At 47.0% G+C, this 24,898-nt stretch overlaps 1 protein-coding gene across 1 annotated transcript in view; it reads left to right on the plus strand.

Moving 5' to 3' along the window:
* LOC144781358 (cholesterol 24-hydroxylase-like) overlaps positions 1-24,898 on the plus strand; it is a 394,520-nt gene that overhangs the window by 356,031 nt on the left and 13,591 nt on the right. Inside the window, exon 14 of the mRNA XM_078660146.1 lies at positions 3,579-3,645. Coding sequence (XP_078516272.1) covers positions 3,579-3,645 — 67 coding nt within the window. The remainder of the gene's footprint in view (positions 1-3,578; positions 3,646-24,898) is intronic.

Consider the following 24,898-nt stretch of genomic DNA (forward strand, 5'->3'; position numbering starts at 1 on the left):
CATACATACAGTCACTCATTATTACAACACTATCATATGCACTCATACACCTATGCAGACAGTCACACACTGCCACTCATCCATGGAGTTACTCACACACCAAGTCAGTCCTGTAAAGAATCAATCACACTTCCATTTCTTCATCTATACAGTTAAACACAGAACACCATACTTCAGTGACATCACTGATGACATCACTAATGACATCTGAAATGACATCACTGATGACATCTCAAATGACATCACTGATGACATCATGACACACCAATACCAGTTACTACATACGCACTCACTGATTCGTACGTCTACACACACATTCACTCATTCACCCATACAAATACTCACACATACAGTCACTTATTATTAGAACACTATCATATGCACTCATACACCTAGTCAGTCCTGTGAAGAATCAATCACACTTCGATTTCCTCATCTATAGTTAAACACAGAACACCTTTCACACATATACTAACACATACTTACTCTCTTATACAATCACTGATACAAGTACACATTGATATGCACAGAGTCACACACCTCCCAGCCAGCCACACACACACTCAGTCTTCCATACATCCAGTCATTCTTCAATATGTAAAACGTATTTAAACTTTACAAAAACACACAGACACTAGATGATGTCATCAGTGATGTCATTTGAGATGTCATCAGTGATGTCATAAGTGATGTCACTGACCATGTCATGAATGATGTAATATGTGACATCATCAGCAGTGGATTGCGGGTGCGCGATATATAGTTAGTGCAACTAACTATATATGGAATTTCAATGGTTTTGTGTGAGTAAAATAAGGTTTTCTAAATGCTAATTCCTAACTATATATGGTCTATAACCTATGGTTTTTTCAGTGAATTTTCAAGGTTTTGTAAATGCTAATTCCTAACTATATATGGTCTATAACCTATGGTTTTTTCAGTGAATATATATATATATATATATATATATATATATATATATATATATTCTAGCAGCCCGTCCCGACGTTGTCCGGGTATGAATTGCTGCCGGCCAGTAGTATATTGTTTTGTAGGATTTCGTTTTGATAGCATTTTTTATCTGCGACAGGCCTGTGAAACGCTCCGATTCACAGTGCACTGCTGATGCATTTAAGAGTGCACATTCAGTAGTGTGTGAACTCGAGTTTCCCTACTTTATTTTTCCTTGCAATATTATATAGCGCGAACTCGACAACATGGCATGAGCACAATTTACATTACAGAAGAACACATTCATTTGTGGTAGGCACGGGGAGACAAAGTGATTTGCCTGGAATCACAGGATGTTGAGCTGATGCCGAGATTCGAACGTAGCTCCCCAGCTCTAAAGTTCGCAATTCTAAAACTTGTGGCGGGAGGAGTGTCTAAAAGTGTATGCCGGTGCTGGCCATCAATGAGAGACACCTGTGCATTTTTCAAATGGGTGGTGAAAAAATATGAGTATGTTGCTGGAGATGTGGGCCGCCGTGCCACCAATGTACTTACCGGGGGAGGGTAAACACCCATTATTCCGCAACTTTCTTTCCGCATACCATCACTCCGCATACTTTCATTACGAAAGTACCATGACTCCGCAATGCCATTATAACGCATGCCATTACATTTTATATGCTTTTACCATGCATACATTTACAATGAAATTCGTTGTAAATGCATGAATGGTAAAAACATGTTTTTTTATGTTTGGATAAGGTAAGTATAGGTATAGGGGTATATGTTTTGGGGTACTGAGGTATATGTTTTGGGGTGTTTGGGTATTTTAAGGGTTCAGATATGGGTTTGGGTTATGGGGTACAGGGGTAGTTTTAGGGTTTAGGGATAGGTATGGGTTTTGGGGTACAGGGGTATTTTTAGGGTTCACGGCTAGGTTTGCGTTTTGGGGTATAGGGGTATTTTTAGGGTTCAGGGGTAGGTTTGGGTTTTGGGGTACAGGGGTATTTTAAGGGTTCAGGGCTAGGTTTGGGCTTTGGGGTACAAGGGTATTTTTAGGGTTCAGGGCTAGATTTGGGTTTTGGGGTCCCGGGGTATTTTAGGGTTCAGGGGAAGGTTTTGGTTTTGGGTTACAGGGTTATTTTTAGGGTTCAGGGCTAGGTTTGGGTTTTGGGGTACAGGGGTATTTTTAGTGTTCAGGGGTAGGTTTGGGTTTTGGGGTACAGGGGTATTTTAAGGGTTCAGGGCTAGGTTTGGGTTTTGGGGTACAGGGGTATTTTAGGGTTCAGGGGTGGTTTTGGGGTACAGTGGTATTTTTAGGGTTCAGGGATAGGTTTGGGTTTTGGGGTACAGGGGTATTTTTAGGGTTCAGGGGTAGGTTTGGGTTTCGAGGTACAGGGGCATTTATAGGGTTCAGGGCTAGGTTTGGGTTTTGGGGTACAGGGGTATTTTTAGGGTTTAGGGATAGATTTGGGTTTTGGGGTACAGGGTATATTTATAGGGTTAAGATGGGCTAGTGTTTAAGGATGTTGAGGTATTTTAAGGAGTACGGGTGGGTTATGATTATGGGGCTCAGGGGTATTTAAAGGGAGCAGGGTGGGATTAGCACACAATATGAGACATGGCATAAAGGGCGGAACATACCACACGCCCCTAGCGTTTGTCACGCCCCAGCACACGCCCACAGCCCAACACAGACACGCCCACAAGGGACTACTTTGCTGGTACGGTTCTTTTACCTTTTAAATGTATATGGTGAGCGTCTGCATAGCCTATGTCCTTCTGCTGCAACTGCCCTTTCCAACGCTGTATTGGGTGTTTTGATTAGTGCTGTGGTTCCTGAGATTACCCGCCTCAAAGGTTTGGGCTCTCTCTTTATTATATTAGTATAGATATATATATATATTCGTTTCCACTTCCTCCAACTTAACCGGGACGCCAAAACAACGGTGCACCGCAGGGTCAGAGGTTTCCCTGTCAATTGTATCCAATTTCACCAAGCACAAAACAGTTGCGCCAATGCACTCCAATCCAAGCGTAAATCACCACTTCAGTAAACTTCTTTGTGGTTGAAGGATTATGTATTTCAATTCATTTCCAGCATGTTAAATCATAGCAGTGGAAAAACAACCCAACGCGTTTCAGCGATCAGCTCGCCTTGCTCACTATATGTGTGTGTGTGTGTGTGTGTATCTTACTTATAAACTATGTTCTTTAAATTATATTATTATTTTCTAATTTTCTACTTTAATATTTGTTTTAAAGTCTTATATTGGTATTTTTTTTATATTTTGATATTCTTAGCATTTTTATGATATTCTCTTCTGCAATAGGTTAGATACACAATATTTTGGTAGCTCACAAAGTATGTAAATTTGCTATTTTTGTAGACCATATTTTGACACAACTTTTTTGCAATTCGATATTGTTGTTCTCGATATTCTGTCATAGAATCATCCCACTAAAGAGCCTGAGGGGACATTTTGAGGTTGGAATGTCTGCTGATTGCAACATAAATAATACAGTATTGGCTGTGTATATGTTTCTTTGATATGCTGTTTATTTGTTTTATAATAGAACTTTTTCTTTAAATATGACTAATTATTGCTGTTTTATTTAATGGATAGGCCTTACTATACCTACTTTCCATTCTCCCTGGGGCCGCGTTCCTGTATTGGACAAATATTTGCTCAGGTAAGAAATTGGAGCTAAGATTTTTCAGCCGTTATTTATGTATTTTGTAACGTCCTGCTCATTGGGTTATCTCTGTAGATTGATATCTTAACAATTATACCTCCCCAAGGGATGGTCCCTGGGATATGTTTAAATGACTGAATATCTAAAGGTGTTACGACAATGCCATTTTTTCCCTGCGTCTGCAGCATTTGCAAAATGCATTTAGTCCCTGCACTCAGTTAGTAAGGAAGTATTTGCCCATGCTTACATTGCACATGTGCTTTTCCCTATACAAAAATTGCGTGGTTCACCTACATTCCTACAAATGTACGACAGGTAAATCCTGGCCTGAAAAGTAGACATATACTGTAAAATCTTGTTTTGGGCACACTGGATAGCTTTCCGAACTGTGTATATTTTAAATGTACTATTCAAATTGGAAATTCACTCTGGTTCTCAATATGATTCTTGCCAGGTTTTACTTGCCATGTACTCGTGGGCAAATAGGACATGTTATTCAGTGTGCACATGGGCAAGTGGAACATGTGCATTTAGCTCGTGAGATACAGCCTGAACTGGAATTCCATTTTGAGCATAAATGGGCCTATTCACCTGAAATAGAATTAGCCCAATATCTGTAGTCAGGACACCAGTTTACTAAATATCTGATGTCAGAGAGCTATTTTCTATTTATATTTGTTGCTGTTATGTTCTTTTTTTGTGCTCCGGGTTCCTAATTAATGGTCAGGAATGTTTTCTAAATGAAAGGGGCAATGTATCTTGCTGCCTGCCAAATTGCACATAATCTTTTCTATATGAAGGGTCTCCAGCAAATAGTACTTAATTTCTACTATTTAGCCATCTGCCTGCTAAATATCTGAAAAGTCATTGTTTATCCAGCCGCAGGCTAAACAGTAGAGATCCTGTGCTATTTGACCAGTGGCCAAGCAAATGGTGTGATAGAGTCCTTTCTTTAGCTGGACATGAAGATAAAGGGACTGCAGGGTGGTGGCCATCTTGTAATGCGGTTCAGGAAAGTGTGTGAAGCATTTGAAAATAAGCCCATATACAAATGTACAAATGTATGTACAAAGGTAAAGGACATTAAACAGGTTAATAAGGATTACCTGACAATCTGCAACATAGGAACTAGGAGGACTAGGCCATACCTAGGAGGCATGTTGATTAGGAGGATCATGAAATAGGTGTTGAGGATCAAATGGATAAGAACAAGCCGGAACAGGCAAACCAGGGGATGCTAGAGGACTAGCAGGACTAAGATGAGCAGGGGGTCCAGGGTACCAGGAGGGCTAGGGTATCCAAGGCCAATGGGACCAGCAAAAAATGGATCAAACAAATGAATACCAGAACTAAGACCAGCACTGCATGGACAGGAGGGACAGGAGCAGCAAGATTAGGAACAGGTAGGCAAGAGGTAATAGATCAACCAGGAGAACTAGATCAGGACAGAAGGGCCAGAGTTATAGTGAGGAGAATGATAAGGACAAGGATCAGGAACCTGTGAGACCAGAAAACTAGAATGATGATGGCAACAAGAAGGACCAGGAAAGATGAACCATGAAGCCCGTGACTATTTGAATTAGGAATGACTAGAGATCAGTGGTGGGCCAGCACAAGTTATTTCAGAGCATGAGTACAAGGATCAGGGCCAGGAAGATCAGGGCCGGATTGAGGAGGACTATGAAGATCAGGGCCAAGAGAACAATAACATGTATGACCAGGAGACCAGGATAAGCAGGACAGGTACTAGTAAGACCAGGAGGACCAGCAGCAAGGCCACCAGGAGAGCCAGGGCAAACAAGATTGGGTGGACTAAAATGATCATAACCAGGAAGACCAGAAAAGGGCTAAGGGAGCATTGAAGATCATTACCTAGGGAACAAGTGCCCGGACCACCTTATGGAACAAATTGATAATTTCTTGTAGCAGGACCAGGTTGATGAGGATCAGATGTTAGAAGGCCAACCATAGTCAGGAAGACCAAGGAGACTTGAAGCACTGCTAAAATGACTAGGACATAATGAAATGACCAGACTCAGTGAGACCTGACCTAGAAGAACCAGGATCTAGAGAGGCAGTACCAGTACAGTACCAGGAAGACAAAAAGGACAAGTATCAGAGCTAGGAATGAATAACAGGACAACCTAAAACAGGAGGATCAGGATTAGAATTGCCAGGACATGAGAGGCCAGATGGACCAATGAGACAAATAGGACCAAGACCTGAGGCACCATGGACCTGAGGCCCCATGGTTAGGACGTAGAGGGTGAAGAGAACCTGGACAAGGTAACCAGGGCCTTTAGGGCCAGAAAAATACAGGGCCAGGTGCGACCATCACTGAGGGGACCAAAAATGACTAGGATGGCCAGGAGAGAAAGTTGATATTCCTCAGCATGAAAGGACAAGAACAGTAAATATCGGAGACCAGGATTAGTATAGCTTGGAGAGCCAGATCTGTGAGACCTAGGTTAAGGAGAACTCAAACTTTAAGGGCCACGACAAAGAGGATCAGAGAAGGACACAGACTATGCAAACCAAGAATAGGAGGACCGGGGGAGAGACCAGGGACTAAGCAAACAGAGCCAGAAGGATCACTCTAAGAGAACCGGGAGCAGAGGCCCGGGGACCAGGACCATGGGATCCAGGCCAGGAAGATTAAGGTAAAGAAGACTAGGAGCTGGTGTACCAGGAAGACCAGGTTGAGGAGGCAATGGAGGCTCAGGATGAGGTAGATTAGGGTGAACACTGCCAGGAGGACCAGGCTGGAGGCCTAGGAACAGGATGGCTGGACCCAAAAGGACGAGAACAAAGAAGACATGACCAGTTGGTGAAGAACTACAAGGACAGTAGGACAAGGGCCAGGAGCTATATGGGACCATATCGAGAAGGGCTAGGAATATCAAGAGCATGAGGACTATTGCCAATATGCCCAGGGGGCTAATAAGCAAGAAATATTGGGGGCACACTACTAATGATACCAGGATGACCAGGACCAGAACAAGGAGGGCAAGAAGGATCAGGACCAAGAGGAGCAGGAAAAGACCTAGGAGTGCAAGCAGCCCCAGGACCTTAGTACCACTACCTAGCGTGCCAGGTAGAATAGAAATACCAGGCCACGTGGGTAGCAGGACCAGGGAAACGAAGATCAGGGAGACCAGGACAGCCAGAGCCAGGAACACCAAGGGCAGTGGACCTGGATGACTAGGAGAACCAAAATCACTAATGTCAAAATGACCTAATCATTGTGAACTACGTCTAAGTGGGCCTGGAGTAGTGGGTGCAGAGCCAGAGGGACCTTGAGAACATGGAACAGGAATAAGAAGGATACAGATTAAGAACAGGCGTAAGAGACCGAAGGCACAAGAGGCAAGACTGACAAACAGATAAACAGTGTGAAGTGGATTAGAATGAGGAGGTCAAGTGGTCAACTGTCAAGAGTACCAGGAAGGAACAAGAAGAGCTAAGAAAAGGGGGCCTGGGACGACCATGATAGCAAGGAGAACCAGCACCAAGAGGACTATGCATACAAAGACCCAAACAAGGGAAACCAGGAGCAAGAAGATCAGGTCCAATGAACACAAAATCAAAAACAGAACAAGGACAGTGAGTACCAGGAATAGGAAGACTTTTGCTAGGCAGACCTAACCAGGAGCAAGAAACACTAGGAGACCAGGACCTGGAGCTTCAGAAGCAGATGTAAAAGCAACCAGAGATCAAAGGATTAGAGGACCAGGGGAAGAAGGCCCAGTGGGACCACTACCACGGGAACCAGGAAGATCAATGTACAGAAGCCCAGGAGCACCAAGACAAGACATTCCAGGATAAGGAGGAAAGGGTGGGGACAAAGAGGAGGACAGGGATTAGGGGGGTCATGTTAACAGGGGCCAGGATGATGAAAACAGGTGACTAGAAACAGGATGAACAGAACATGGACGATAGGTCTAAGAGGATTAGTTAGTGCAGAACTACAATGACAAGGAGCATGGGAACTTTCATGTCTAAGGCCAGGAATATCATGGCCCGATGCAGCTGGACAAGTAGAAATAATCAGATCAGGAGCAGGTGGGTGGACAAGGTCCATGATGACCTGGGACAGGATGGAGTAGGATTAGGTATACTAGAAAGATCATGATAAGCACATACCAGATTAGGAGAAATAGGAGGGCTGAACCAAGGGGGCCAAGGCATGGAGTTCCAAGCGGAATAGAGGACTAGGATCTTGGGAAGCAAGATTAGGGGGACCAGGGTAACCAGAGCCAAGAGAACTAAGGGGATCAGACCAGGAGGAAGATGACTAGCTCTACCCCAAGAGGACCTAATAAGGAGGACCACGAGCAGTGGACATAGTACCAAGTGGCCCTAGAGGACAAGGACAAGAGCCAGGAGCATCAGCATGACCCAAACCTGGAGGACTAGAAGTGCAGACCTAGGAGGGCCAGGACAAGAGAACCTGTATATAAGGCCTCGGCTGATAAGCAGGCTCTGGGTGGTAAAATGAACAGGAACCAGGACCAGGCGTTCCAGGAAGGGCAAATGTAAGGAGGCACCAGGAAGGGGCTGGAACAGGAAGAGCAGGGCTAGGAAGGACTAACATCAGTAGCATAAGATTTAGGAGACCAGTACCATAGTGTGTGGAGCTAGGTGTGCAGAGCCAGGAAAAGAACCTGGAGGACCTAATCAACCCAGAAAAGGAGTCTTGAAACAGGACCAGGAGGAGTACCAACACCAGAAGGTATAGAAAGACCAGGAGGAGAAAGAGCAAACTGGGAGCAGGATGAAACCTGTGTGATTCCAGGCCACATGTATTAAGATATTTCTTTAGTGAAATATTCCTATTCATGCTTCTTGTGCTGTCAAAACATGGAAACCCCAACCTTTTCAGAACACTTATCAAGCTGCTTGTAAACATTTGTTGAAAAATTAGAGCATGCAAAGTAAATAATAAACGAGGACTGCTACCCTCTGAGCTATGACTGATAGCAGATTCTGTATGATGCTGGCACAATGGTCTTGGAGGAGCTCAGAAGGCTGGGCTTGGGAAAGTGGTCTAAACGTGGATGGATGAAAAGGATTTTGGTGGACGTTTGAAAGGACTGTGATCTGTTAAAAGATGGCAGATAAGGTTTTGAGAATCTCAGAAGGATGAACTTAGCAACAATGGTCAAGGACTAACATAGGGAGTCAAAAGGCTATGGCAATCAGCAAAGGGGAGCTGTGGAGGTTAAGAAGACTCTGATAAGCAGAAGGGGAGTCTGGGAGGCTTCAGATAGATCGGGTGAGTTGGCCCACAGATGACTCCATTTAACAAAGGGCTCTGATTGCTAGCTGTGATAGCACTGACAAACAAGATCAGCATTGATCATTTCAGCACTAGATGAGTGGTCTGCAAAACTCTGGTGGCAAGTTGAAGGGTGATGGAGGTACTTATGTGGCAGAAGTGTTTGAAAGGCCAGCAAAAAGAGACTCTGAGTATCAAGGCTAGTAAAATAGTCTCTGTCACTATCAGACTTTTGTGCTGTCATTCTATGTGTATATCAGGTGTGAGTAAGTGTAGGGAATGATTAGCAAGAGTGCACTAATAAGACTTCATGTATGATGAAAGTCTGAGTGCTGGGACCAGCGGGACACATTTTGGCTGTACTCAGACTGTGAGATTGTATTGAATGCATCTCTGGGACTGGATGGAGGAGACTTAAGTAAGGGGAGAGTAAGGAATAGCCACAGAAATTCAACGAGGTCCTTGTTAGCAAAAAGCTGCTGATTTGTTCTTCCTGAGCAATGACACTTGGTAGATGGTAAAATTTAAACATAGATTAGCAGTTTCTGTTGTTAAAGGTGCGGAAAGCAGAACAGTGCCTGCCCTTTTTTACGTGCCTGATGACTGCTTCAGAAAGACTGATGAAAGCCGGGTAGAGCTCACATTACATTGTGCTCTTGTTTTGGATACTCCTGCTTGGAGGTAGTAGCATTGCTACCTACTGTGAGAGCCATCACTTTGCATAAAGGTTGTGTCCGAGCTACAGCCAGAAAATACAATTTGGAAGAGAACCATCTCAAACAATTTCTGGAACCTTGGATAGTGTATATGCACCCTCTGCCTTGAAATTGAGTATAGGGTTGACTGTAAAATGCTTGATCAGTGGGTCACAAAAATGGAGGCAACGAAAAGCTTCTGTTTATTCAGACTTTCTCATTGCCTATTATATTTGTAATACAGCTAATGAATACTATATCTCCTTCAATTTCTTTTGTTCTGTGCCTTTGATGCCTAAAAGTTTATTCCTGATTTACAGGGAATATTCCTTAGTAGTCCAATAAAATTCAGATCAATTAGTTTTGAGACCATTCCTTTGCTAATAAAAAAAGACATTGTCTAGGAGTTGAGCATATGGTGGGGATTAATTTACTCTTGCAGATGCTTCATTCCTTAACCTTCATTAGGAAAAACTGTATATATACAACTATATCAAGGGCTTTCCAGTATTACTGAATGAACTGTAGGCGTTTGGTGAACAGTGTCATTTCCTGTTAACTGAGGATGAAGCCAGACAGTTGGTTTCACCTATGTTTTTTGAATTACCAATAGCACTTCAAACATTCTGGGGGTCAAAGTACAAAGTGAATACCAAGTTGTAGTACAGAGGAACCGGGGACATGCGATTACAACATTTAGATCCCCAATCCTTGGAAGACCACATCCTCTCCCTCCTGAACAACTCGTTAGACACAAGACGGCTACCAGCTAGCTTCAAAGAAGCTCGAGTGAAGCCGCTAATGAAGAAATCAGGAGCAAACCCTAAGATTCTGAAAAATTAAAGGCCTATCTCTCAACTCCCGTTCCTGTCAAAAATCCTTGAGCAACATGTGCTGAAGTCCCTGTCCGCGTTCCTGGAGTTACATCATTCTCTCCATGATCTGCAGGCGGGGTTTCGTGCACATCACAGCACCGAGTTGGTGATGCTCTCGGTGCTGGACGAGCTCAGAGGGATGGCTGACAGTAAGAAACCGAGCGCCCTAATACTTTTAGATCTGTCGGCGGCGTTCGATACTGTCAGCCATACCCTGCTCTTGGATAGACTGGCTAATTTCGGGATTCGAGATACGGCCTACAGGTGGTTGGAATCTTTCTTAGTAGGGAGAACACAGAGGATTCAGCTGGGGGATAAGGTATCGGAGGTGGGAAATCTGACATGCGGGGTCCCTCAAGGCTCAGCATTGTCCCCACTCCTCTTCAACCTATATCTGCAACCACTGATAAGCTCCCTGGCAAAGATGGGATGCCGCGTATTCAATTACGCTGACGACACCCAACTATTGTTGAGCATAGAGAACACAGCGCTGGCGCAGACTTACGCGCAAGATGTTCTAAGATTTACAGTGAGTTGGATGACTATGAACCTTCTGAAAATCAACCCTGAAAAAACAGAGGTTCTAGTTGTATCATCTATAGGTTCCCCATGGAGTGAATTGTACTGGCCCCAGGAATTAGGTCCAACGCCTACACCAGTGGATAAGGTGAAAAGCCTGGGCATTAAGATTGACAGCAAACTGTCAATGTGTAGCCAGATCTCCTCTATAGTTGGCACCTGCAATTGTCTAATTAGACAACTGCGAAAATTAGTCCCTCTCCTATCCCAGTCCATGCTTCGCACTGTAGTCTCTGCCACGATAATCTCAAGGCTGGACTACGGAAATGCCCTTTATCTGGGCCTTCCAAAAACACTGATCAGCAGATTGCAGGTGGTCCTAAACGACGCCGCACGTCTTATTTTTAAGCTTCCAAGAAGATCTCATGCTTCTCCACTGTTGCAGAACCTCCATTGGTTGCCTATTGGGCAAAGGTCTGTCTTCAAAAGTTTATGTATAGCCCATAAGGCAATCTACGGGCAAGCACCCGCTTACATAAAGGAAAGGCTCGAGGTATATAAACCGGAACGAAGACTAAGGTCCTCAGACGCACAGTTGTTGGTGTGCCCCCGGTTTAGGTTGGCCACAAAAGGGGGGAGATCCTTTTCTGCTCTGATCCCAAAAATTTGGAATAAACTACCTGAGACCCTCCGTAAAGAAGGTAATCTCCTTCGCTTCAGAAAAAGTCTAAAAACCTTCTTGTTTAGGGATGCACTGAGCTCAGCTTAAACATCATGTTGCTCCCCTCCTTCTGATAATTATGTAGTCGTTGCCCTTCGGTCATAAGCGCCCTGAGACCTGCCGGTGAGTTGGCGCTATAAAAGCCGGAATAAAAAAAAAATATATTGCTTTTTGGTGTAAGTTGCCCTTATTGGTAATAGGTGGAGTAGCCCTCACCAAGATGATGTTACTTCCCAAACTTGTCTATTTATTTGCAAATATACCACTACTACTTAAGAGACCCTTCTTTTGGAAACTATACATACTCCTGATGGAATTGATGCGGGGAGCGAACAGAAGGTGGGTTCCACTAGATACTCTGAATCTCTTACTGGATGAGGAGGGTGACAGGGGTCCCTCACTTTCAGACCTATTATCTCGTTACACATTTCCATAGCGTGTCTAGCTTGTTTAACCCTCAAGCTTTCTCTCGGTGTGCTTAGGAGCATGAGTATAATTCCCATTGATATCCAGGAATATAGCCTCTATTTGCAGTATAAAACTTTAGGTGGAAAAATACTATTGAGACCACTATTTGAAGCAGAGAGATTGGGGGACCCCATACACTCCTGAGCTATCACTTTGGGTGCTTCAGAGGTTCTCCCGAATTGCTCAAATCCCAAGTAAATCCATCTAGATTAGGGTTGGGCCATCTCTTGGCTGCACTTCAGAATTCCGATTTCACTAGGGAATTTGAGAAAAATGAATGCTGCTTATGATCTACCTATCCCTAGGACAAATTTTGTTTTTTGCAGCATTATGCAAAATGATCACTCTTACATGGGGTAAGGGTGGGACAGAAACCCATGGCTGATGCATTGATGAAGATCATTTTTACTTCGGGGAGTGTGTGACACTTCATTACTGTGGCCCAGTGGTTCCCAAACTTTTTCAACCAGCGGCTCCCTTGACTTATTGGCCTTTGGCCGTGGCTCCCCATTATGTCATTTTATTTTTATTGGGTGGTGGGGGGATGTAAGCCCAGCCTCTGCTCACTACCTTAGGATCTCTTGGAGCAGACATTTAGTTACCCTAGTAAAGAGCCATATGTAGTTCCTTTTTTTAAGGTACCAAAGAAGATTTCCCAGATGTTTCTGGATTGGAAATTGTGGGAGAGCAGACCGGCTGTTATTAGCCTTTCTGCAGTAATCATGATTAGCCATACAAATGGACAAGCCCCTTCTAGAAACATTAACAACATAAACTTCAGTCCAGGCACTCAACGCCCATAGTGCTCAAAGGTCTTCAGCCTCCCCCCGTCATGTGTATCAGCCCCGAGCACACACACAAACAGTTGTTGAGCTTATCACAGCCGCACACGAGTACTCCTCAGGTTTTTAAAAGACCATTTACATGTGTTGTCATTTTCACATCTTAATCTCCGCTCTTCCTATTGCTGGAAGAATTCCCCCCCCCCCCCGAAATTTGCCTTTAGCTGCGCCTCTGCTGCAGTCCCACCTTCACCCCTACCATCTGTTTAACAGTAGTGTTCCAGAAGAACGTATTAAATTGTGACATAAAGTAAGAGTTGGATCTTATACACAAAATAACATACACAAACCTAGAGGGAAAGATCTGGTATTAAAAACATTTTATGAGATAAAAACTAAAAAAATCCTTACCTGGGCCTGTCCAGACATGTGTGAAAGGGGTGAACATGGATCAGAGCAAAGAGTCTCTCCCACAAAGCACAGGTTGATTGTAATCACAAGTGGAGGGAGGCTCTGGGGCCCTCAGACATCGAAATGTGGTTGGCTCAGGGTTATTCACCCGTAGAAGGGCGCCTCTGGGATGTTCACATGTGAGGGGTGTCTTTCTCTCACGTCCTTGCAAGCTGACAAGTGGCTGGCTCCGGAGCGTTCACACACATGAGGGTGCTTCTCAGGTTTTCCTCACACGTCTATGGTGGCTCTGGGGTGCTCTCATGCAGTGTCCCCTGCGCCCACCCGCCCCGCTCCCCGCTTCCCGCCGCCGTGAGTGCGGACACGCCCCCTTTCCTTCTGTGACCTACCCGCTCCCGCCTCCCAGCTGCTCCTCCTCCCTCGCACTTCGCCATAAATGGCGACCGTGCGCACGCGCAGCGGGCGCGCCGAATGTGCGCCGAAGGCGCGCCAAAGGCAAGCCCGTCTGCGCCCGTCCGCGCCTGGCCCGCGCCCAGCGCCAGGACCCCTGGCCATCTCCGCCGATGCAAGACGACCCGACTGACCTACGACGCCGCCACTCTCAACGCACTCAATGTCGGCCGGACCCACGCCTGCTGCCGAGCCACCCCGAGACGCACCCACGGACCCTTCACCTGCTGTACCTGCAAGTTCACCTGCCTCCAAACCTGCCCCGCACCCGCCAAGACAAACACCAGCAGCAACCACCTCAAGTGCATCCTGCTCAACACCCGCTCCGTCCACAGACACGCCGTGGAACTCTGGAACCTCCTCGACGCTACATCACCGGACGTCGCCTTCCTCACGGAAACTTGGATGATCGCCTCCTCTGCACCCGACATCGCCATCCCGGACGGGTACAAGATCATCAGGAGGGACCGCATCAACCAGACCGGAGGAGGCATCGCCATCGTCCACAGGAACACCATCCGCATCACGACCGACGCCAACGACTCCTTCACCGCAGCCGAACATCTCCACTTCCAGATTCACACCGACCCTAAGACGACCCTCAGAGGCACCCTCGTCTACAGACCCCCGGGACCACGCACACAATTCAGCGAAGACATCACAGACTTCATCAGCCCACACGCCCTCCCCTCCGCTGACTACCTCCTCCTAGGGGACCTCAACTTCCACCTGGAGAACAACAAGGACCGCAACACCGCCGCCCTGCTGGAAAACCTCGCCAACCTCGGACTCAAGCAACTGGTCAACATCCCCACCCACTACCCCGGCCACACGCTTGATCCCGTCTTCTCTTCCAGCAAGTACATCACCTTCAGCCACGCCACCGGACTCCACTGGACCGACCACAGCTGCGTCCACTTCAGCTTCAAAAGATCCGCGACCCACCACCACCCGCAACAGGTACCTCACAGGAATTGGAGCAAGATCACCGCGGACCAGCTCACCACCTCCCTCAGCCAGAGCCCACCCGCCAACACAACGGACCCCAACGAAGCAGCCCGCAACTTCACACAGTGGCTGTCCGCCTGCGCCGACGACCTCGCGCCACTAAAGAACCCTCCCAGCAGACCCAGAAGCAAGAAGGCATCCTGGTTCACCGACGAACTCAAGGACTCCAAGAAGACCTGCCGCACCCTCGAGAAAGCCTGGCTCCTCGACCGAACCACCGACAACATGACCGCCCTCAAACACGCTACCCGCAAGCACCACCAGCTCATACGCACCACGAAGAAGAAATCCCTGAAGGAACGACTGGACAATAACGCCCACGACAGCAAAGAGCTCTTCACCATCGTCAAGGAGTTCTCCAACCCCAGCACCGGCACCAACGACATCACTCCGTCACAAGACCTCTGCGACTCCCTCGCCTCGTTCTTCCACCGCAAGATCGCCGACATCCACAACAGCTTCGGCACACCACCCACGCACCCAACCGTCGAACCAACGCCCCCTACCGCCAGCCTTTGCACCTGGACCACAGTGACCACCGAAGACACAGCCCGCACGATGAACACCATCCACTCCGGATCACCGACCGACCCCTGCCCACACCACGTCTTCAACAAAGCCGACTCCACCATCGCACCCCAACTCCGGAACATCATCAACGCCTCCTTCAACACCGCCACCTTCCCGGAGAGCTGGAAGCACGCCGAGCTCAGCGCCCTGCTGAAGAAACCTACCGCGTACCCCACCGACCTCAAAAACTTCCGCCCCATCTCGCTCCTCCCTTTTCCTGCCAAAGTCATCGAGAGGATCGTCAACAGACAGCTGACCGCCTTCCTCGAGACGAACGGATCCCTCGACCCCTCGCAGTCCGGCTTCAGAGCCAACCACAGCACCGAGACCGCCCTCATCGCAGCCACCGACGACATCCGGACCCTGCTCGACAAAGGAGAAACAGTGGCCCTCATCCTCCTGGACCTCTCCGCTGCATTCGACACGGTCTGCCACCGCATCCTAGTCCAGCGCCTCAGCAACATCGGTATCCAAGAGAAGGCACTGGAGTGGATCATCTCGTTCCTCGCCGGAAGAACACAAAGAGTCCGCCTCCCCCCGTTTCGCTCCGAGGCCACCGAAGTCATCTGCGGCGTCCCGCAAGGATCTTCACTCAGCCCCACCCTCTTCAACGTCTACATGAAACCTCTCGCAGCCATCGCACGCCAGCACAACCTCAACATCATCTCTTACGCCGACGACACCCAGCTGATCCTCTCCCTCACCAGAGACCCCGACACCGCCAGAACCTGCCTACATGAAGGGATGAAAGACGTCGCCGAGTGGATGAAGGACAGCCGCCTGAAACTGAACTCGGACAAGACGGAAGTCCTCATCCTGGGATCTTCCCCCTCCGCCTGGGACGACTTCTGGTGGCCCCCAGCCCTGGGCACCGCACCCAAGCCAACCGACCACGCAAGCAACCTGGGCTTCATCCTGGACTCCTCCCTCTCGATGACCAGACAAGTCAACGCCGTCTCCTCATCGTGCTTCAACACCCTGCGTATGCTTCGCAAGATCTTCCGCTGGATCCCGACCGAGACCAGGAAGACTGTCACCCAGGCACTTGTCACCAGCCGACTGGACTACGGAAACACCCTCTACCCCGGAACCACAGCCAAGCTACAGAAAAGACTCCAGCGCATCCAGAACGCCTCCGCCCGACTCATCCTGTATGTCCCCCGACACAGCCACATCTCCAGCCACCTGAGGAACCTGCACTGGCTCCCCTGTCGACAAGAGGATCACGTTCCGGCTCCTCACCCACGCACACAAGTCTCTCCACGACCTGGGCCCCAAGTACCTCAACGACCGCCTGACCTTCCACACGCCCACCCGCCAGCTATGGTCCACCAGCCTCGCCCTTGCAGCCGTACCACGCATCCGAAGAGCCACCGCCGGAGGAAGATCCTTCTCTTACCTGGCTGCCAAGACATGGAACTCCCTCCCCATCCACCTTCGGCTGACCCAGGACCATCTCGCCTTCAGGAAACAACTCAAGACCTGGCTGTTCGAGCAGTAGCATACCCCTCCCCCCAAGCGCCTTGAGACCCTCCCGGGTGAGTAGTGCGCTATACAAATGGTATGATTGATTGATTGATTGTGGGTCGCTGGCTCCAGGGGATTCACACTTTTAGCGTGCCTCCTCTGTGCTCGGCCAAGCGTTGCAGCCTTCTTTGCTCCTGCACATGTCCCTCACCTGGACTACACAAGGGCACTTAGGGGCATGGACAGTTCTATGCAGCCAATCCTAAATCCTACAAAGAGCCAAGGCTGCCGAACTTCTACCAGTCAGCACTAGACACAGTTTTAAATTCCAAGTCCTGAGTAGAAATAACTAATCGGAGCCCATTCTCGCCTCTAGTCTGTGCGCAAAGAAAGCTGCGGTCCCGCCAGAGTGTGAGGTGTCAGACAGTGAGAAGAGGACTGTCTGGTATAATTAAATTAAAATATTTAAGCACATAGTTACGAGGTACTGTTATTCTGGCGCTAGGAGATTTTGATAAATTAAGAAAGGAGGTATTTAAACAAATGTAACATACGTTTTTATAGCTCTGTTGAAACTTTCTTCCATCTGAGTGGTGCACATCAGTGGGAGGGCGTACACGGTGGGTTCAGAAGTGAAAAGGAACATGAAAACTCTGTAGGGAGAAGAAACACGCTGCGTTGTGAGTAGAGGGAAGAAGCGTCAATTAGCCGTATATCTGTAAAGACGTATTTCATCTTTAATATTTGGAAACGGCCCGGATTGTGAATCATACAACCTTTTCCCGGTTCCCAAGTCATGCGCGGCGCCTCTGCCAAGATCTAATGGCGCACCGGGGTGCCGCGGAGCACAGTTTGGGATCCACTGCTGTAGCATATAACACCTTTAGAATGACTAAGACCAATTGTTTGGATCCTCTATGGATGAAATGGATAGAATACCTGAGTGAGGACCTCTCAGATCTGCAATGCAGAATGTGTGCCAAGTCTCCCAGAATGCTTGTTTTCTGCTTTAGCAGTTAGCCTGGGTGTCGGCGATGAGCCCTGGTGCACCATTTGTTTGCCCCCTCTTCAAATTGGAAAGGCCTCCTATGGTCAAATGGTATGGTCATGTGGGGTCCTTAAGCAGTGGTGTGCAAAGGGCATAAACTATATTTCAGATTGGACAGGTAGGTGGAATATGGAAGGGCCAAAGATGTGCTTACCAGGGGTCATATCACAACCTACAGCTGATAGATCATATAACACATTCATTGACCTAGCACTACTCTTAGATAAACAACATCTGGAGCTCCCCATTTCTCCCAGATCTCAGTAGATGGTAAAATAGCTTCTTTGTGAGTATGTGTTGGAGTGGAAATGGAGGTCTGTACCTTCTCAACAAGTGGTCCACCCAAACCTAGGTTAATATTGGATTGGGAATCACTTCAACCAGCTGTAAATACCAAAACAGATAAAAAATCACCTTAGACAACACACAGCCATGACATGTATAAGTACTTACAATAATCTCTGGAAAGGGTATGATTTTTATGCACTTCATGACTGTTTGAATACTGGCAAAATACTCTGCACATTGCCTCTAAGTTAGGGCTGGCTACTTTTGTGCCAAGCTAACAGAGGATTAAGCGCAGGTAATTTAGTGACTTTTGGTTCATCCTGATGGGGACTGTGGTTGTTGCTTGAGAAGGGTCCTCTCCCTCTCAATCAAAAACACAAGTTCCTACATTGGTGGCAGTGGTGGGATTCAGTACTTGTGTTGTGCAGTGCCACTCAATTTTGTGTAGCACTAAAATCCTCATAAATAATCTGACATCAGATTCAACCTCTTTTGAATTCTCCTTGATTGGGCTCTTTTGCTTTTCCAAATTAATTTATATTCTACCTGAATATCTGCCCGCGTTACTCTGCCTCTGGCTAGCATAGTGTTTGAGCTCATCAAACTGGAGAGCTACACTGCAGCTGAGCTTGATGAATTCTGCAGGGCACCCTGCAACCAAGGGCTCCAGGAAGAAGGAGCTCAAGAAGGCCTCCAGGGCTTGGGAAGAGGCCCAACAGTTACAGTTTACAGTACAAGATGAGGATGAGGAAGTGGACTTTGAGGAGTAGATAGAAGGGGAGGATGCCAACCCCCTGATGGTTGATCCAGAGGAGAGAGGGGGCTCTAAAGGTGTGAGGTCCCCGAGGAAGCAGTATCTCCTTCCACAACTTGTCGTCTGAGGAACTGGTGGGAAGAAAAGCAGAAAGAGAGTTTAGGCTGCAGATGACCAAACTAAAAATGGAGGAAGCATCCAAAAATAGAGGGCTGCACAGAAAGAACAGGCTAAGACAGAGAGAACTTTTTCAAGGGAGAAGGCTGAGGCTGACAGAAGGAGATAAGGAAACTCATATTGGCTCATGAAGTGAGTCTTAACGTGCGGGCCCCAAAGGTAGGCAACAGGCAAGGTCCAGCAACAATGGTGGCAGCAAAACGGCAGGGTCCATTGTGGACAAGAGAGTCTACATTCGTAAAGAACTACTGACTAGCTGTGTGGTGTGGGATGACATTGACAAATGGTTTTCAGCTCATGAGATAGCCATGAGGATGCATAGGGTCTCAGGAGAGGATTGAGGAGCAAGTCTCAAAAAACACATGCCCACGGTGGAGAGGGATACTGTGCTGAAACTAGAGGGAGATGACCAGGTATGGTATGCCCCATGAAAGCTTTTGACTTTCATGGGGCATTTTACTTTATTGACTACTCCAGTAAGGCATCGAAATATTGGGTGAAGTGCAGTAAACGGAGTGATTACGAAGGGTTGTATGATCTGATTTTGAGAGCGCATGCTCAATACTCAATTTGAAGAGGGGCGCTAATGCCTTATTGACTGCAAGCTTACTTCACCTGAGAGTTCCACAGGAGGCAGAACTCTGGGTCAGCACCAGAGTGTCCAAGAAAGCACATAGTTTAGGTGGATTAACGTAAGGTGGACAGGGTCCTCACCAGAAGAAAGAGAGGGGGAGACAAAGATAAAACATCTGTTTTCTCAAAACACCGCCAAAAGAGTTTCCAGAGGACGGAGTCACAGCCCATTCCTAACCAGAAGAAGAGAGGATTTCATGGGAAGCAACCTTAAGGTCACATCTCCCTGTGAGTGCTACAGGTATAGGCACGCAAATGATGGCCCCTACCGCCCGAAAAGGCAGCATCCTCCCTCTGCTGGGCAGGCCCCCGGGATGGCTAAGGTAGTGCTCAGGGAGAAGGTTGGTCCGGTTAGTATGGGGTTATGCAGAGGTCACCTCAGTGTCTCATAGAGACAGGGAGATGATACACAAGAATCACATGCCTAGTAATGCTAAGAAGAATAAGCAGTGGGTCGCCATCAATCAGCAGAGGGTGGAGGCTATGAAGCCCAGAATCCAGTATGACTACTGTGAGGTGTCATTTGGTGTCTTCAGAGCAGGTATCTTCCAATATAGTCCTTCAGGTGGTTATTGCTAACAACCATGAGAGTCGCAACCTAGTAGCTCTGGTTCACTTTGAATTGGGGGAGTCAGGTTCCTTGAAGTTAGCTGTGAGTCCAGTCATGCCTGTGGATTGGCTGTTGGGTAATGATCTGGAGCTCATCATCTGTTTGGAGGTGGAGCTCTTGCCACACTTGGAGACGCTAGAGTTGCCTGAGTTGGTGTGCCTGACCACACAATCCATGGTCTCCTGTGAGGTAATTCCTATGGACCTGGGGTCTGGAACAATGGCCCAGGCGCCAGCCAAGAAGAGGCTAGGCAGAAGGCACATGAGGCGTGCCCCAGAGATCCCCACAGTCTAGGAGGGAGCAGAACCTGAGGGGGATGCTCCGTAACTTACAGGGAAGGATTGCTGTCCTCGGAGACCTACTTCACTGGCTGGTTGGCAAGCTGAAGGAGGTCCTTCCTGGGCAAAGTTCTGCCAAGTACAGAAGGAGTGCCCCACTCTCAAAGGTATTTGGGACCCGGCCAAAGCCCAGGCCAATGGAGATAACTCTGGTGATCACCTCATCTACTGAGAGAATGATGTCCTGTATAGCAAACCTAAGGGTCCTACGCCTGAGGCAACTGGTGTGTTGGTGGTCACCCAGTACTAGAGGGCATTCCTACTGGGACTCCAACAGCCCTTTGTTCATCCCAGTTGTGCTGGCACCCAAGGTCAGCCCTCCAGGCACCACCCCAGAACTCCAGTTTTGTGGGTATTATAGAAGACTCAAGTCAGTCACCAAGCTGATGCACACCCCACCCCATCAGCTGATGAGTACCTTTGATTTCACATCAGGGTACTGGCAGATTCCCTTAGCCGAGGGGGCCAAGGGAAGGTCTGCTTTCTGCAGAGGCCACTTGCAGTTCAGGATAATACCCTTTGGGTTGAAGAATGCCCCTGCCACCTTGCATAGACTGGTCAACTGGGTCCTCGCTGGGTTAGAGGATTTCAGTGCTGTCTACTTGGAAGACATTGCAGCATTCAGCTCAAGCTAGGAAGATCACCCTAACCACAACTGTACAGTGTTTCAGGCCCTGAGAAGTAAGGTCTACCTATCAAGACCAGTAAGTAACATAAAGGCCGGGTTCAGTGGTCTATCTGGGTCACCAGGTTAGTGATGATTCAGACCGCTCTGGCTTGGGAACCCCAGAGATGGGATCCTTCCTGGCCTCATTGGCTACTATAGGAGATTTGTCAAGGGTTATGGCACCATTCTAGCCCATTGACTTAGTGGACTTCTAAAAGGCAGCTTAAGAAGGTGATCTGGACAGATGTGTTCTATAAAGCATTATAAACCTTAAAGGAGGCCATGTGAACTGCACCGGTGCTCGAGGTGCCTGATTTCATTAAGGAATTAACCATCCAAACTGACCGCAGAATATGGCATAGGGGCTGTACTTTCTCAGCTAAATGAAGAGGGCATTAAACTAACCTGGAACTTTCACCAGCAGCCTGATACTTTTCAGGGAACAGGGGTGGGATGCCATACAAAGGGAAGCTTCTGCAGTGGTCTAGGCACTGTAAAAGTTAAGACCATACTAGTTTGAGACTCAATTCCTGGTTCAGACAGATCACAGATCTCTCAGGTGGCTCATGTAAATGAGGGGTGGGAATCCCACACTGCTACGGTGGTTCGTCTCCCTACAGGGAATTTACTTTATGGACCGTCCTAGGCCTGACCACTCCAGTGTTGCTAGACTCTAAAGGGGTTTCCTCCTTATTTATGAGTACTCCCATGAGAATGGGAAGTTCTCCCTACTTCCAGCTGGGTGGGGGGACATGTTGGACCTGCCACCCTTGGGTGGTAGTCACCCAAATGTATTGCCTTCACCCCTTCTGTTTTGATGAGTTTGATTTTGTTGCCACAAGGATTCTGTGCACTTTACCACTGCTAACTAATGCTACGGTGCTTGAGCTCTCTCCCTAAAACATCATAAAATTGGCTCACCCCTAATGGGCTCATTTAATTTGCTTGTAATTCCCTAGTAAATGGTACAACATTTACCCCGGGCCTGTAAATTAAATTCCAATATTGGGCTTGCAGCACTCATCGTGTCACCCACTAAAGTAGCCTTTGAAACTTGTATCAGGACTGCCACTGCATCTTCTGGGAACAGTTTCAAATTTCCATTTCAACATGCCAAAATAAACCTTTTGCGAGTTCTAATCCTTTCTTTCTAATACATATAGGTCACCCCCTCAGATAGGCTCTAAAGGCTCACTGGGCAGGGTGCATTATCTTTAACAAGTATGACATGTGGGTTTAATTTTTACATGTCCTGGTAGTGATAAACTCCTAACGTAATTTTTTTCTATTGCAAGGCCTACCTTTCCCATAGGATAACATTGGGTTACCTTATTACGCTTAATAATTTATATTTTAAGTTTTGGAAGAGATAGGAAAATTATGTTAACACTCATTTGAATTGTAATTTAAAACCCACTTTAATAGTAAAGTCGGGTTTTAAGTTACAAAATGCCACTTTTAGAAGGTTGCCATTTTTATGTTATAGTCATTTGGTGCTTGTGCCTGTGTCCTGGGTCATATGACCATGAATTGTTTGGCAGTTGTCCTTTGTGTCTTCCTCCTAGACAGTGAAACAAAGGCAGACTCAGGGTTGGTAGGATGGGCCATCCTGCCAGGATGGCTTTGGTGGAGCTCTTCCCTGCCCCACTTCCATTTCAAATGACTGCCTCCAGCACACTCACAAGGAACTTGACACCAGCTTATTGTCACCCTAGACCACTAGGAGCCTGCGCAGGGAAATGAAGGAACTTTCCAGAACCAGGTGGGGGAGTAGTATAGGAAGTGCTCACACTTCAAATGCTGGTGCCAGGAATAAATATTGGACCCCTTGAACCAAACATCAGATCACTTTTTCACCTATTGAATACTCAAAAGAAGGACTGCCATGCTGCCCTGCTGCTGAAGGGACTGCACTGATATCCTGCTACCAGAGGAAGAAAGCCTACACTTGCTTCTTCAATCCACAACCACCAGAGTTGGCTACCTGACTGGCCTCCTGTTCTGAGCAAAATGAATATACACAGCTCCAGAGGTCTCCCTGTTGCAACTGAACCTGCCTGTTAGTGCCTCTCCAACTGGACCTACCTGCTAGTGCCTCTCCAGGTTCTGATCCCTTAGCTGGCATCAGAGTGCACTCCTCTGCCAAGAAGGCAAAATCCTGAACTTTTGTGCTCTTTGCAACTGCGAACGGGCCCATTTGCGCTGAGACTCTGCTGCCTGCGACGACCATCAACACGATTCAACAGCGAATCAGAACCTTCGGGCTATAGCAACCGCTAGTGACGATGGCCAATGCAAGACTTGCACTTCATACTACAGTATCGACAGCCTACTGTGACAACTGTCCATGACGGCAGGTCTGCTCTTCATGCTGCAGCAATGATCATCCATGACGCTCTCCCTGCTCCTCGCAGTGAACTAGACTCTTTGCGCTCAACTTTGAAAAGGCGACTTTTTCTTTGGGACTAACCTAGTCCCTGCATCCCAGCCATACTCCATCGCAGACGGCCTGAACTTGTGACATTTTCCCCGTCTAAGATGACTACAAGTGGCACTTTGCATTTCTAGGAGATATACTTCCCTAAAACTTTGAAACTGCATTTCTACGATTCTTCGGTTGTTGTTCTGATATCATTGTATTTATTAAAATGCACTCTATGTTTCTAAATTATTGTGCTCTTTTTTCACGTCATTACTATTTTAGTGCTACAAATATACTTTACACATTGCCTCTAAGTCAAGCCTGTCTGCTTTTGTGCCAAGCTACCAGAGTTAAGCACAGGTTAATTTAGTGGCTTTTGTGGTTCACCCTTACAGCAATTGTGGTTGTTGCCTGAGAAGGGCCTTCAGCCCCCACAATCAAAAACCCAATTTCCTACAGGTAGAATAAAGTTGGTATGTCTGGCATGCTGGAGGAATCTATGCAAGTGAAAAAGTAGCTTTTTGTGGTGTAGTGTAGGGACATAAAGCTTGCTAGGGGCTCTGTGTCTTATTTGTGTAAGGTGTTATAGAAAAATATACCTTCATTAGGAGAACAGTGCCTGATTTCATTAAGGAATTAATCGTCCAAACTGACCGTAGATCATGGCATAGGGGCTGTACTTTCTCAGCTAAATGAAGAGGGCATTAGACTAACCTGGAACTTTCACCAGCAGGCTGATACAGGAACTCAGTAGCTATATTTTCATTTTGAGACAAAGATTTTTAGTACAGTTATTACATGTCCTAGTAGGCAATGTACCAATGTGACACTGGGCATTTAATAAAAGATTGTCAATAAAAACTGTGTAAAATGTTAATTCTGACTACTGTCAGGTGTCATCTTGAGGTATCGGGTTCTGTCAGGCCTACATACTCTGCAAAAACTCTCGAACCATATAATAGAAGTTGGCACGGAAACTGAAAATGCAAAAGACAAGTTTATTAAGACCCCATGGGGTGGTGGTACATTCCTACAGCACCCTTCGGCAATGCAAGAAGTATCACACCAA

The sequence above is a fragment of the Lissotriton helveticus genome, chromosome 9, assembly GCF_964261635.1.
Source record: "Lissotriton helveticus chromosome 9, aLisHel1.1, whole genome shotgun sequence".
In the NCBI taxonomy this organism is placed as follows: Eukaryota; Metazoa; Chordata; class Amphibia; order Caudata; family Salamandridae; genus Lissotriton; species Lissotriton helveticus.